Here is a 15,454-nt window from a genome sequence, read left to right as displayed (position 1 = left end):
GACACTAAAATTAGAACAGATATTATCTTGGCTCTTGTACCAGGATGACATGCAAATTCATGAGGCATCCTATATTTTTAAAAGTCAAAAATTTAAGCTGAGTGCAATGGTGCACACCTGAGATCCCAGACACTTAGGAGACAGATCAGGAGAATCCCTGGAGCCCATGAAATCAAGCCAGCTTCGTGGTAGAGCAAGGCCTCATCCCAAAGAATAAAAATCTAACAATATGGGACCCATTAATTGTGGGGCCATTGCTTCACGTTTCCTAACTGCCTAGACTCCCGATAGGGTGTTTCCATTGTGGCACACTGAGACTCAGTCCTGTGTGTCTGTGTGCTGCACAGGGTAGGACTTTGTGCCATCTGTAGTTGTCTGTATATGTCCCTGTATGCAGAGAGCCATAGCATGTGTGTCCTTGTGTACACACATGTGTACATGTATATCCATGGGTGTATATGTGTGCGTCCTTGCACACATTTATAAAATGACGAGTGTCTTAAGGAAGATACTGACTTTCTCAGAAGTGCTGCACATCCCCCTCTTTGCTCCGGATTGTGGAGTCTGGCAAACGCTGACCTTACAATAATGGATTTGTGGCACTGTTAGGCCAGGAGTGGGTAAGACCTCCAACCTTGCTGTACAGCATGGGTGGTCCCCTGCCCATCAGTGTTTCCAGGTTCACCTCCCTCTTCAGGCATACATAAATGTGACTGGTGCGCTGCACTTTAAGATTGAGGAACTGGGTTTGATTTCTTTGTTTTAATTTTCTTTTCTCCTCATTTATGTTTCCATGATTTTGGCTCTCCTTTTCCTTGCCCCAAACTCCAGGAGGTATGTAACCCTGCAACCTGCTCGCTCACTCTGCCCAGGCCACTGTCATTGCTGCAGCGTTTTTTACTTTGTTATTTTTGGTTATTTTGTTTTTTAATTGCTGGTAGTAGTGTTAATGCTGCTTCTAACTTACTGTACAGTCCCTAGGGAACTGGCCAGGATCAGGGTCTGGGGCAGTGCTCACTTGCCTCTCGGTGGAGGAGAGAGTGGTTCAGCAGCCACCAGCTCCGAGGTCCCAAACTGCGAGTAGTCGTGCAGTCCTAGCCCGGAGCGAGCTGAGGAGGGCAGAGAGGCACTGGCTTCCTGCTCCTGGGAATTACTGAATTCAAATTGACACCCATGCGTCAACCTGATCAAAAGTAATTTCTGACGTGAGGAATCAGAGAAGAGGGTGCTGCCCTGTAACTTCCCAAAGCCATGTGTTTCTGACACCATGGTGGATGAAGGAGTTGAGGAAAGACTAAATTAGATGGCCCTTGGGGCATTGCCTTTCTATGAAAGAGAGAAATGGTGTCTTCCAAACCCCCAAACCAGAGCCCCCTCCTGTTGTCCTTGATTCCGTTTCCTGAGTATCAGAGAGGCCTCACAGCCTGGGTCCTCTGTCTGCGTTTCTAATGGTGCACATATGCCTCTGTTTCAGTCATTCTCAAACCCAGATTGGCCTCTTAGTTCTCTGGTTGCTGATATGGGGAGCATATGGAGGATCTGAATGCTCCTCAGGTCTATGTCTAAGCCTGACTAGAGCAGAGCTGCCCTAAGAGAACAGACACAGGCTCCCTCCAGTGCTGGGAGCAGGCAGGCTGGACTGTCAGGACAGTGTCAGCCCTTCTGTCTAAGGGAGGGTCTGTGGAGCCCTGCGTGGGAGGGGGTCCTGTGAGTTCCACAGGGACTGTCCTAGGCGCACATTGATCTGTCTGCTTGTCCCATGTCTGTTTTTCTTTCCACGTGGAAGTGTTCCCCGTGGGCCCGCAGCGATGCTTTGTGGTAGAGGGCTCTGTGGTGCAGCCAACTGTCCAGGGGACGTAATGAAGCTTTTATAACCAGACACAACTTCCCAGCTCTGCTTTTTCTCCTTGATTTCCTGCCATCTTGTTTCTTTTGGTATCTAACTCACTTTTTCCATCATTTCCTGAGTCCCATTGTCTCCTGGGGTAGTGTCCTGTGACGGAGTGCATGGGAGGTCAGCATGGGTTGACCATCCTTGTGTACCAAGCCCTGTATGAGAAATGGTCTCCCCAAGGGGCTGGAAGACAGAAGCTCTCAACCTAGAATGGGAAGGGTCCACTTTAAGACAAACTGCCTTTGGTTTTGAGCACTCTTTGTCTTCCTTTCATTTGTCCTAATTCTGCCCAGCCCTCCCTGTTGCCAACACGCATGTCATAGTACTCTTATGTCTTTTCTCATTCATGCCACTTAACCTTGGGGTGCTTCCATACAACTTAGAGATCACCATGAGGGAGAGTGCCTCACTGTATACCACACAGGAGGCGTGGTTGTTGGCACATGATTGCTCGTGGCATACTCCATCTGGAAACCTAGGTCTCAGTCATTTAGAATCTTGTAGTTAATGGTGGCTGCTTACATCTCCTTCCCTAGCCCTCCAGCTCAGGCACCCAGGCAGAGCTGTAAAATACCCCAGAAAGGTCTAGGTCCTAATCCGTTCCGCTGGACCTCTTCTCTCAAATTTCAGGGATGAGCCTGCAGGCAGATGCTGGCATTTGGAAACAGTCTTTATAAAATTTCCCTGCTCTGCATGGCTGTTGGCAAGAGGTCAGGAAAGTAGGCATGGCAGGGCCCACTCCCCTGCCCTCCGTGGAGACTGTAGAGAGTGATGTTCTCCATAGTTGGGCCCTAGCAAAGGGCAAGTGCTAAGGATCAGGGAGAGGGTGTTCATGCAGTGCCGTGTGTGTATCAGCATGGGAAGCCCTGGGTGATTCTGAATGGTTCATGTCAAGACAGTCTTCCCTTGACCAGAGGTAAGTTGGGGAAAGTGGGGATCCTGAGCATGATGCAAGTGAGGATAGAGCTCCCTTCAAAGTGGACACAGTGATGCACATCCTTCCCCATACGCAGCGTAGAGTAACCTCATAGAGTGTTGGAGAGGACTGAGGAAGGCCCTGGCCAGCAGCTAGTCACCACCTCCTGGCTGTTAGGACTGCCTCTTGTAATTACGTAGTTTTCAGGAGTCACATGAGTCCACAGTGGGAGGGCTCCTGAGCCCACCTCTTAGATAAGCTATTCCTTTCCTGGGGAAGGAGTCCTGCTTCAATTCACACCTATAGCTCTGGGGACATGACTTTCAGGACATTAACTGAAGGGACTGAAGCCAGTGTAGCACTTCACCACAGGCAGGAGGGTGAGGGAAGCCCATGGATTGGTTGTAAGGGCTCATAGTACCTCACTTTCTGGATCTTCTCTCTGTCACTTGCGTGGAACTCCCTGCCCATGCCACCTGTGTCAGGGTGCTGACCCTCCCTTCTTCCTTTCCTTTCTTTGCCTGTCTCTATCACACAGGGCATGGCCAGCTCCTCCAGCCTGAAGTACACTTGCATTCCACCATCATCACCCTGGGGCTTCCTCCCTAGCCCATGCTCTCATCTTGCTGTCTGGGACATCTCAGGGTGTCACCCAGACACGCTTGCTCTGCTCATACCATAGACTTTCACTCTGTGAAAGATGCTTCTGTCTTGGCTGTGTCTTGTCACTGATGTAAATTTTGCCATAGTCTAAGTGTTCTCCTGGTACCCCGCCCAATCCCATCCCCTCCCTGAGAAGAGAGCTGTGTGTGTGTGTGTGTGTGTGTGTGTGTGTGTGTGTGTGTATGTGTATGTGTATGTGTGTGTGTGTGTGTGTAGCATGCACCTGCCTTGGTGTCTCGTGTCAAGAGCATCTTCTTTTTGCTCTCAGGTGGCAGGGTGAAGACCTGGAAGAGGCGCTGGTTCATTCTGACTGACAACTGCCTATACTACTTTGAGTACACCACGGTGAGCTTCTGCTGGTCCACCTGGGGCAGGCTGGGCCAGTCCTCCGCTTCCAAACCACTCTGGCCAAACATAGCTAGAGGGGACTGGAGAGACAGTCAGATCTGTCCTTCTTTGGGGGTCAGGGAAGAACTTAGGTACATCTCAGAATGCAGCACCCTAACAAGGATGTAGAGTGGCTGGCCAGGAGGCTGTGACCCAGAGCAGCACCTGGTTCTCGAGACAACAAGAGGCACAAGTACCAGAACGGAGAGGGAGCAGTGGGCATAGTATTGGGGCTTGTTTGGAGCTGGGCTGGAAACAAGGAACTGGCTCAGTTGCCAAGAAAGACTTGTGAAGCTCACGTGAAAGGGATAATAATTGTGATGTGGAGAAAAGGTTCGATTGAGAAGGAGCAGTCCCAGTGATGAGAGGTACAGTAAAGGGGAAGGAACAGAATAGGAAGGGCTAATCTGAGGGAGCCTGGAGGTCTGGGGAGCTGATGTCTCCTCACATCACGGAAGTTCTGTTGGTATCCTTTATAGTGTAGGAATAAAAAGGACCCAGTACAGTTCCTCCCGGCGTCCGTCCTGTGGGCAGAGCACTCAGAAAGCCAGAGGTTGTCGATGCTCAGACTGTGACTCCCACACTGGTGACATGGCACTCTGGTGCCATCTTCCTGGGCACCTGCAAGCACAGAGTGGTTCTTCTTGCATGCATATTGGACTTGGGTCTCAAACTAGGTCAGTGTAACTAACTTGGCTGGATCTTCACTGAGTAAAAGTCATTGATCCCACTGAGAAAACAGGGTTGAAGCCTCATTTGTGGTAAAGGTGGAACAAAATGGTGTTTAAGTAACAGTTAAACAAAAATCAGCAGGAGGATTACCACAAGCTTTAGGCCAGCCTGGGATGCATGGAGTTAGCAGGTTCAGTTCAGTCATTCATGCTGATGATGTGCTGTGGACCTGGCAGGAAATTGTTTCCAAAGTACTTCTCACAGGGCCTCACTTGTGCTGCCCAAGTTCTGCAACTGGCTTTGCTTTTTCTGTATTTCAAGTCTTCTCAAACGTTAGAACAATACGTTAAGTGTATAAAAGTGGTAGGAGTCTCCCTGTTCCACCCCCAGGGTACTGTGGACAAAAGGCTCAGCAGGTTTCCTTCCGGGGCCTTCCTTCCTTTGACTTCACAGGGTCTAGGCAGCCAGGAGAGGTTTCCCGGCAAGTGCTCGGGAAACACTGACATGGGATAACCCTAGGGAGACTGAGTGCGTGGGATGAGACCCCCAGACCAGGAGAGGGCACAGCGGGTGTGGGCGTCCTGCTCTCTGGCAATGGGAGAGAAGTCACAGCTGGAGTTGCAGAGTGGTTCTGCTGCAGCCTGGGCCTGAGCTCAGCCCACTCCACCCTTTGGCCTGGAGGAAGACGCAGGCTGGTAAGAGTGCATGGAGTGAAGTCCACTGTGGGTCAAGGATGGGGAGTGAGCAGACAGGACTTCTCTCTGTGACGGGATGGTGCATTCTCCCGGGAAAGCTGCCTTTGGGCTTCTGGGAGCCAACAGGTAGAGTCAGCTCTTCCCTGGACAAACTTCAGAGGAGCTTCCTCCAGTTCACTTAGGACACTGTAGAAAGTACAGAATAGCAAACACCTGGCCCCCAGAGAGTCCAGGAAAATCGTCTAGGCTCACTTAAATAGTGACCAGAATGATCTAGAAGGCAGAACAGGACTTCAGCTCATGAGAGCCAGAGCTGTGCATTTCTGAATCACTATGGAGCTATGGAGTTGTAGCTCATTGTTTAGCAAGTCTGTGAACTTTAAGGAGTAGGACATATTAACTAAGGATGTCCTCGCTTGCTGCAGGAAGGCAGCAAAATTAGAAGTAAGCACCAGGTGCTGGGCATAGGACACAGTTTCAGTGCCAGGAAGTTGATACCTGCAAAATCCGTTTTGTACCTGTGGAATTGTTCCCAAGATGTAGAAGGTGGGGTTGCAGGTGGGGCGGGTGGATGCTGAGCTCTTTCACTTATGTCTGGGGCAGAAGTGCTGAGCTCAGCAGGCCAGGTATGCTGACATAAGGGGCCAGTGCTGAAAGGTACGGTTGGGAGAATTGACAGCATCCTGCACTGAGCTGTGGAACTAAAACCAGACTACCAACGTGTGGACCTTGTGCTGAGGGCTGCTGCCAGCACTGAAAAGCAGGACCAATGTTGAAATTTTCTTAAACATAGAAGTTATAAAAGATACTCAAGTATAAACTGATGCCTAAACACAGAGCTGGAACTTGGGTGCACTTCACTATAGAGCTGTTGCTAAAATTTCCTAAATATGGAAGCAGCGTGGAGATACAGGGTCCACACGGAACTGTGCCGAGACCCGGAATGGATTCATGCCTGTGCTAAGTAATTAGACCCTGTGGCTGCGGGACAGGCTTGAGGGTGTTAGAAACCTGGAAAGTGTCAAGTGAAGTCAGTGTCAGCAGGGACCAGCAGTAGGAAGGACACTTCATCTTTCAAACTGTTCAAGCTGAATCACATGACATTTTTCAAAACAGATGAAACACCTAGCAGTCTTTGTAAGGCTACTTTAAGAATGGTCTTTCATGGCAAGGAAGCATTTTCCTTGAAGTTCCATGTGTTTTCATTTTCTGCCTCAATTTTTTCTTAATAGGATATCTTTTATGAAAATACTACATGAAATAGCCCATCCTCACAGACATGTTCTTCTCCCTCCACATCACACCAGCCCTCTATACCCCTACCCCACAGTGCTCCCATGTGATCACCAGGTGATCTGATTTGGAGTGTCTAAAACCTTTTTCTTTTATTCTTTTCTGCAGTATTTTAAATTCTTTATAATGAGCGAGTCATGTTTTTGCAAAGATATTGGTACTTGGTGTAAGATATCACATAGGCCAAAGGACTTGGCACTGGTTTTTTCTGTCCTTGTTGGGACATAGATGAAACCAGTGGTAAGGTGTATGTACCATGGGTCTGTGCCTGGACTTGGTATAGAATTATTTGGTTATTTTAATTTTGGTGCTGGGGATAGGACCCAGGTCCTCCTACTGAGCAGTTCTTCGAGCCCCTTTTGGTTCACAACTGCATATCTAGACCACAGACCATGTACTGTGCACATGTAGCAGCTCATTGCCCCGGCCCCTGCAGTCTAGCAGAATCAAGAAGCCGTGCCTCAGGCTCTGCATTAGGATGACTTGACAACCCACTTCAACACTGGAATCCTCGACATGTCCAGGCACCCTGTGGCCAGGAAATGAGAGTGGAGGGGAAAGGGGATGGGGAAGTGGACTGGGGATTGTTGAAGAAGCCAGTGGCCATCCTTCCTGCAGCTGCCTGGGGGTTCCTCCTCAGGAGGGGACTACTGTGAGTCTCTGGACCAAGGGGTCCTCCTAGCACTGCTGAGGGGGGCATTGTATGCACATAGGAGGGTCAGGGAAACTCAGGTCCGTGATTATCTCCCCTTCTGTAACTGCCATGTGAGGGACTGATACCCCAGAAGAGGGCTGTGAGGATCTCAGGCAGACTCTGGTCAGCCGTGGGGGAGGACCCGCGTGAGCAGAGAGAACCTGCAGTCTACACGCTTACTCAGCCTAGTCCCTCACTCTCCAAATGATACAACTGGCAAGTCCAGACGCCTAAGAAGGCTTCTGACGAAGAGCAGGTGGAGGCCAGAGCTGCTTGCAGGAGGGAGGAAAGGACGGTGGGGAGCCGGAGACTGGTCTTAGAGAGATGGCCCATTGCAGCAGGGACGGGAACAGGGATGTAATGAGCCCAGGACGGACCGACAGACATGCTCGTGAAAACAAAACACTTCAGTCATAAATGCAGTAGAAGGGCTGGAAGGAACCAGGGTTTCCAGAAAGAGTACTAGGACACAGAGCAAATGATACAGGAGACAAGAGCTAGCCCAAGAGGTCCCATGTGGCCCAGAGAGGATGACAACTGTGAGATACTGACAATCACTTAGACCATCCTCAAATGGAAAATGTGCCTCCAGGCTTACCCTGCATCATGACCGAAAATAGATCCTCACCGAGTTCATGTTCCTTCTGAGTCTCAGTACCTAGAGAACAAAGAGCACAGTTTCAGCCAACAGAAAAACTTACACAGACAGAATAGCCTGAGAGCTGAAGGGTACCATGTGTCACAGTCTGGAGGATGCACTCTCGACCCACACTGTTCGATGCATCTGAGCTCCAGTCAGGTGAAAACCTTTCCAACATGGGAGATTTTAACAGGGTTCCCCTGCCCTTTGTACTCTCCCTCAGAATACTCTTGGAAGATGCACCCTGTCAAAATGATAATGCCCAGTAAATTCGGGGAAATCTTAACCGTGGGAACTGGGTCTCAGGCAGTGAAACAGGGGAGAGCTGCGAACTTGGGGATGGAATGTCCCGGGCTTAGAGGCCAACTGGCTCTGAGAGGGACTTGGCCACAAAGTTAAGATTAGGAGAATACTCAATATGAATTAGCCTAAGAAGGAGATTTTGACAAGACGAAACACATGCAATTGATTTGGGTGCTGTTTGATAGAAAAGTAAGTAATGGGTGTGCACACACCACCCAATTAGAAGGTGATTTTTGAGTTGGGGGAAGGAGAGCAAAGGTGTGGAGTAGGTTACCTGGTACAGATTAGCTGCTGCGTGGCATAGCCAAGGAGCAGAGTAGTGCTGACAAGAAGCAGCATACGCCAGCTTGATTATTGAGGGATGAGGCAGAAAGAGCTGGGTCTTTCTCAGTAGACGATGCTGGAAGCTCAGAGGAGCAGCTCAGAGAGGGTGTCCTCAGGCCAGCACTGAACGGGTTGGCAGGAAGAGGGTGACTGTTCCTGCAGGGCCTGGGGAAATGTTTGTTTGTTTGTTTACAATCAGAACTAGATTTGGTTGGTTGGTTAATTGGTGGGATGGTTTTTGTGTGTGTGTGTGTTATATTTTATTTATTTATTTGTTTGTTTGTTTATATTTTTTGAAGTTTTTTTTCCTTTTATTTTATTTTACAATACCATTCAGTTCTACATATTAGCCATGGGTTCCCCTGTTCTCCCCCTCCCACCCCCTCCCCTTCCCCCCAACCTACCCCCCATTCCCACCTCCTCCAGAGCAAAGCCTCCCCTGAGGACTGTGATCAACCTGGTAGATTCAGTCCAGGCAGGTCCAGTCCCCTCCTCCCAGACTGAGCCAAGCATCCGTGCATAAACTCCAGGTTTCAAACAGCCAACTCATGCAATGAGCACAGGACTCGGTCCCACTGCCTGGTTGCCTCCCGGGGATGGTTTGTTTTTGACATATTGTGCATATGTTTGAGAAGTGACAGGCCTTGACTAAGGTTAGCTGGCTGGTAGGGCAGAAGTATATCCCTGGTAGGGGCCTTGCTGATGTGATGGCCAGTTCCTCAGAGGGCCAGTTGAGGTGAAGGAGGGAATGAGGATCATCTGTCAGGCACCTCTATGGATCGTGGAGCAGCTGTCCAAAAGACAGTGTCACCCTAAGGGTCACAAATTCAGGTGATATGCAGTGAGCAAAGGTAATCTGAAACTCAGCTGGAGTCCCTACATCAGGCATGGGCAGGAGTGCCTAGACCTAGGCCTGAAAAGACTCCCAGGAGTTAGTGGCACAGAACCATGCTAGGAAAAGGAAAAGGAAAAGGAAAAACAGATACAGACATGGAAGAGGGGAAAAGCTCTTTCTTAGGGAAAGTAGCTGACATGTTCCCTGCTTGAGGTCCTATGGGTTATTGCCAGGTACACTTTGATGGTACCTGCTGAGTATTGGTGAAATTATTAAGGCCACTCCACTTAGTTAAAAGAAAGATTTATTTAGTGGGCAACTTACAAAAAGGGAAAGGTAGGTCGCAGGGTCTGGGGAAGGTGTATCGCAGTCCAGCGGTGTTCTCTGGAGCTCTGCTCGGTCCACCTCCACTATTCAGGGTCCCGGCACCGAGACAGCGCTCAACCATCCAGCTCTCAGGTCTCCAGGTGCCTCCCCTGGCCCTGCCTCGTAGGCGTGACAGTTGCCAGAGTCTCAGTGGGGGTTGGAACTTCCAGATCCAAGCTGGAATTGCTACCCACTACATCTCCCCCTTTTTGTCTAAATAAGAAGGTTCTAAACTAATACAAGACTATATACAAAGGAATGGTTATCAAATATTGTCCAGGAATAATGAGGGATAATGACCTAGATAAGATGGAACTACAACCAATGCAAACAATATCAAGCAAGAAACACATACTAAAATCCAGAGAAGTATAGAGCATAGGTAAATGGCATGTTATAAAGATCATTCTAAAAGGTGTCCTATCCTAAAGAACCTGAATCTAATACTTAATATGTTCTATCTAAGATATTATATATACTAAGTTGTAACTATAACTTCTAGTCTTCAATCCCATCAAAGACCTGAGAAGGAACATAATGGTACCTGAGAAATGGTAGATGGATGCAAGCAACTTTTGGGAATCTTTCAAGAGTAGACCAAGACAGCTGGCAGCCTGGACAGTCACCTAATGTTTCTCAGCATTGTTGGTGTATTTAAATTGGCTACAGGCCTAGAGTATCTGACAGACCATTTTCAGAAGCAGGAATTCTGAAAGACCATTTTACCCTGTCTTGGCAGAGTACAGTGGTCGCTTTCCTTGTGTCCCGCTTGTCTAGAAAGGACAGCATTGCATTTGTACTGTCAGCCGTCAAGGCAAGGGCAGTACTTTGACCAGTAGGCCATTTTGTGCCAAAAAGACAAACTTCCAAATGAAAATGTCTTAGAAGCCCAACATTCTCTCAGGATCAAATTGGTGCAGCCAGAAGCAATTGTGTCTCACGTCAACAGAATTCTAAGTTATTTAAATCCCATATTCTATAGGTCTATGAAGTGTTTGAAGATTACCTATCCATCTGACCTATGTATCTGTAAATCTGGATAACCTAACTAACGTAACTGTAGAGATGACAGGCATAGGTGACTATAAATATGTAAGTCTTATCTACTGAAATAACCTAAGGACTAAGGCTTCACGTAAACAAAGTAAATAGTCTATAAGCAAACGTATGGTGAAGAACGATGACTTCAAAATTGTGACAATACACAAGATATTTATAACAGGTAGGAATATATAGTGCAATATGCAATATGACAATAATCAAATATATATCAATATACCAAATATCCTAATCAGAAGTCGGACATACATAAAGTATGACAGATATAAATTTACATTTGTATCAATATAAAAATATTTCAAGCCAGGCGGTGGTGGCGCACGCCTTTAATCCCAGCACTTGGGAGGCAGAGGCAGGCGGATCTCTGTGAGTTCGAGGCCAGCCTGGGCTACCAAGTGAGTTCCAGGAAAGGCGCAAAGCTACATAGAGAAACCCTGTCTCGAAAAACAAAAAAAAAAAAAAAAAAAAAAAAATTCAAATAAGAGTAGAAATATATGTACATTATAACAAATATAGTTCTGTATTTGTATCAATATAAAAATTATCTTAAACAGGAGTATAAAAATAGTTTACATTTGTATCAACATATAACAGTACAAATTACAGTGCAAATTATCTAAGGTTGCTATTTTACTAAATTTGTTTACTAGTATATACATTGATCTACCATCATATCTTATACCTATCCATTCCATTTCTCCCCCCCTTTTTTTTTTTAGAATACTGAGTCTAATATTTTCTTCCACCCCCAACCCTATAACCATCATCCATAACCCTGAGAATTATGAAACCTAAGGGAGAAGGGGCATTGTTTTCTTAGAATTGCTTCCTGTCGTTTAGGGGGTAATGTTATCTCTGTTGGGTACTGTGAGAAAGCTCAGATAGTTAAATCTCAGTTAGACTAACTGTAGGTTCTGCAGCAAGTTTTAGAGTAATGGGTAAGATTGTCTGAAATTCTGGCAAGAAGTGTAGTATGATGATGATTACCATGGCATCATTCTGGATTGGGTAGAGTTGTTGTTGAGGCCCCATCTTCCTTCTGGAGACTTCTGAGATTGCTATTGGAAAAACTTATTTGTTATCAAAAATGGGAGGTTTGGATTTAAAGAGGACATAGCATGTAAGAAAGGATTCTGAGAAATCAAGAGTAAGCATGGAGAGAATTAGAATTTAGAAGACAATGGTCCCTTTTTATTGGTTTCCTTCTGTCTCACACCAGAGGGCTGTTCTTATACGGGACTGAAGAATCTCTCAAACTTTTCTTTTAGCAATACGTTTGGGTTTAGAGAAGGAGTGAGCCAATTCCATCTCCAAAGCCAGCTTGGCTTATAATTAAATTGGAACCACAACTTTTCTAGATTGATAGAGAGATAGATGTTAGACAGTGAGATTTTACCATGTGTAGATTGGTACCAATAGATTCTTTCTTTCTGCTGTAAACATCTGGATATCCAAGGCCTTATGATTTTTGGAAGATGGGTATTTCCATTATCCTGGAAAGACAAAAACAGAACCCTGCTCCACCCTTTGATTGTTAAATTTTTCTTACAACTTGTAGAGATGTCACATTGGTGGATGATCTTTTACTTCTCTTCATCAAGGGTTTTTTCCTGTTTGAATCGAATTTTTATTAATTTTGTTGGTATCCATAGCTTTTCTTCTCCTGTAGAAACAAAGGCAAAACCCCTTCCCCAACATAGAACATATCTAGGTTTCCATTCTGAGGTCAGCACATCCTTGAAATAAACCGGTTGGTTTAGCTCAGGAGTTTTGTCTGTCGTCCAATGTCTCTCCACAGCTGTTGTTCCTTTCTCATTAGCATTGAGAAAATTCAGGGTTAATAAAGCACTATGCAGTCTATTTCTAGAAGTCATTGTTACCTGTTGTTGTTTATTTAATATATCCTTTAAAGTTTGATTAGATCTTTCTATGACTGCTTGGCCTGTGGGATTGTGTGGTATACCTGTAACATGCTTTATATTGTAATAAGCAAAGAATTGTCTCATTTTATTGGAGACATATGCTGGGGCATTGTCTGTCTTAATTTCTACAGGTATTCCCATGATGGCCATAACTTCTAATAAGTTTGTAATCACAGAATCAGCCTTTTCAGAACTCATAGGAGTTGCCCATTGAAATCCTGAATAGGTGTCAATGGTATGATGTACATACTTTAATCTTCCAAATTCTGCAAAATGAAACACATCCATCTGCCAAATTTCATTTCTTTGTATACCTTTTGGATTACCCCCTGCAGGTAATGGAGTTTGGTTATAGATGGAACAAGTAGGACATTTTTTCACAATATCCTTAGCCTGTTGCCAAGTGATGGAGAAATCCTTCTTCAAACCTTTGCTATTTACATGGTATTTCTTATGACATTCTGAGGCCTCTAGCACATTACCTATTAGTAACTGATCAATCTCATCATTACCTTGTGCTAGAGGTCCTGGCAGACCTGTATGGGATCTGATATGTGAGATATATATATATATATATATATATATATATATATATATATATGATGTTCCCTTTTTCTGATGATTTCCTGCAATTGTATGAATAATGAAGTTAATCAGCTGAGGCCCCTGGCCTTGTGGTCTGCAGAGGGCTTTGGATTTTCCCAGCCTTGCCACACACTCCTAACCCTGGTCCTGTTTTAGAACTCAAGGGTGGCTGAAGCCTACCTAGGAGCTTCATGCCTGAGAGGGAGGAGTCAGGATGGGCTGAGGGAGGAGAAACAGGTGTTTCCTCAGCTGTGAGTAAAGTCTTTCTTCACCTGTTCCAGGATAAAGAGCCCCGTGGGATCATCCCCTTAGAGAATCTGAGTATCCGAGAGGTAGAAGACTCCAAAAAGCCGGTGAGTATTCCTATGATATTGCCCAGGGCCAGAAGGGGATGTGTAGATGTAACCAACCGTCTTATTAAAATAAGAAACACAGAACCAATGTAAAAGAGAAAGTCAAGCGGTCAGAGCTCAGAGCTAAAATCTTACCTCCTGCGGTGCTCCTACCTCCCCGAAAGAGAGCTACTTCCTGTGTGTATGTCTTTAAATAGTCTTTCTGTTCTGCCTTCTCATTGGTTGTAAACCCAAACACATGACTGCCTTGTCACTTCCTGTAAGTACCGCCCTCCAGGTCTTAAAGGCGTATGTCTCCAATGCTGGCTGTATCCCTGAACACACAGAGATCTACCTAGCTCTTCTACCAAGTGCTGGGATTAAAGGCGTGCGCCACTATCACCATGCTCTTGCTATGGGTCTAATAGCTCTGACCCCCAGGCAACTTTATTTATTAACATACAATGAAAATCACATTTCAGTACAAATAAAATACCACCATAGGGATGGTCACAGCTTTGCTCTAAGAAAGAATGACATTGGAAGGCATTTTAAGAAAAACAAAGCCATGCCTTTACCTCCGCCTGCTTTGATTACCCTTAGTGTTCAAGTGAAAGATGAAACAAATAGCCTTACTTTGTTCTGTCTGTCTGCCTCAGTGTCACCTACTGACTGAACCGTCCCTCCTAACAGGTCAGCTGCGAGCACCCATAGCTCAGTGCTGGCTTTATGACATTGTGTGGCATGGGAGCAGCTCACCTGCAGCTCTGTGCATGCTCCTGTCTGTCAGGGGTGGAGCCAGCAGGTGTCAGGCCAGCATCCTTCAGTGTTCAAGTCTGAGCTTCTTTTTCTTTAGGAAAAATACTTGTGTATGTGTGCAGGTGTGTAGACAAATTACTAAAGGGTCTTATTAAGTAAAACACCGGGAGCCAGGTATCAGGGTTAAAACCTGAATGATCAGAGGAATAGGAAAAGCCACAAGCCAGCCTCACCTTACTGACCAAAGAGACTTTTTTTTTTTTTTTTTTTTTTTTTTTTTTTTTTTTGGTTTTTCTAGACAGCGTTTCTCTGTGCAGCTTTGGAGCCTATCCTGGAACTCACTCTGTAGAGCAGACTGGCCTCGAACTCACAGAGATCTGCCTGCCTCTGCCTCCCAAGTGCTGGAATTAAAGGCGTGTGCTACCACCGCCCAGCGAAACCTACTTCTTGTATACCCATGCCTGTGGTGGTATTGTGTTCCCAAAAATATTGTGCACCCTAATAAACTTATCTGGGGTCAGAGACAGAAGAGCCACTAGATACAAAGGCTAGAAAATGGTGGCGCTCACACCTTTAATCCTAGCATTCTAGAGGCAGAAATCCATCTGTTCAAGGATACAGCCAAGCATGGTGACTCATGCCTTTAATCCCAGAAAGCAAGCCTTTAATTCCAGGGAGTGATGGCAGGTAGCAGAAAGGTATATAAGGTGTGAAGACCAGGAACTAGAAGCATTTGGCTGGTTTTGAGCAGCACAGTTCAGCTGAGATTCATTCTGGATGAGGACTCAGAGGCATCCAGTCTGAAGAAACAGGATCAGCTGAGGAATTGGCAGGTGAGGAAGCTGTGGCTTGTTCTGTCTCTCTGATCTTCCCGAGTTCACCCCAATAACTGGCTCAGGTTTGATTTTATTAATAAGACCTTCTAAGATTCCTGCTACCCATGCCTATATGCCTTTCTGTTCTGCTATATCATTGCTCTCTCCATCCAGCTACATCACTTCCTCTTCCTTCCCAGCTCTGTCACTTCCTGTCTGTCTGTACAGATGTACAGACCTACAGACCTCCATGGTTAACTAATGTTGGAATTTAAGGCATGTGCCACCATGCCTGGCTCT

The 15,454-nt window shown here is 46.2% G+C and overlaps 1 protein-coding gene across 4 annotated transcripts in view; it reads left to right on the top strand.

Annotated features, from left to right (window-relative positions):
- Cyth1 (cytohesin 1) overlaps positions 1-15,454 on the top strand; it is a 95,490-nt gene that overhangs the window by 74,094 nt on the left and 5,942 nt on the right. For 3 of the 4 annotated variants that reach the window (XM_028892590.2, XM_028892589.2, XM_037201141.1), the window contains exons 10-11: positions 3,742-3,818; positions 13,530-13,601. In XM_028892590.2, coding sequence (XP_028748423.1) covers positions 3,742-3,818; positions 13,530-13,601 — 149 coding nt within the window. Of the gene's footprint in view, positions 1-3,739; positions 3,819-13,529; positions 13,602-15,454 lie in introns of all 4 variants that reach the window. The other variant, XM_037201140.1, reaches the window with a different exon arrangement.

This window comes from Peromyscus leucopus, chromosome 8b (genome assembly GCF_004664715.2).
Source record: "Peromyscus leucopus breed LL Stock chromosome 8b, UCI_PerLeu_2.1, whole genome shotgun sequence".
Lineage (NCBI taxonomy): Eukaryota > Metazoa > Chordata > Mammalia > Rodentia > Cricetidae > Peromyscus > Peromyscus leucopus.
Note: the sequence above shows the minus strand (reverse complement) of the source record. Positions and strands in the feature narration are given on the sequence as shown.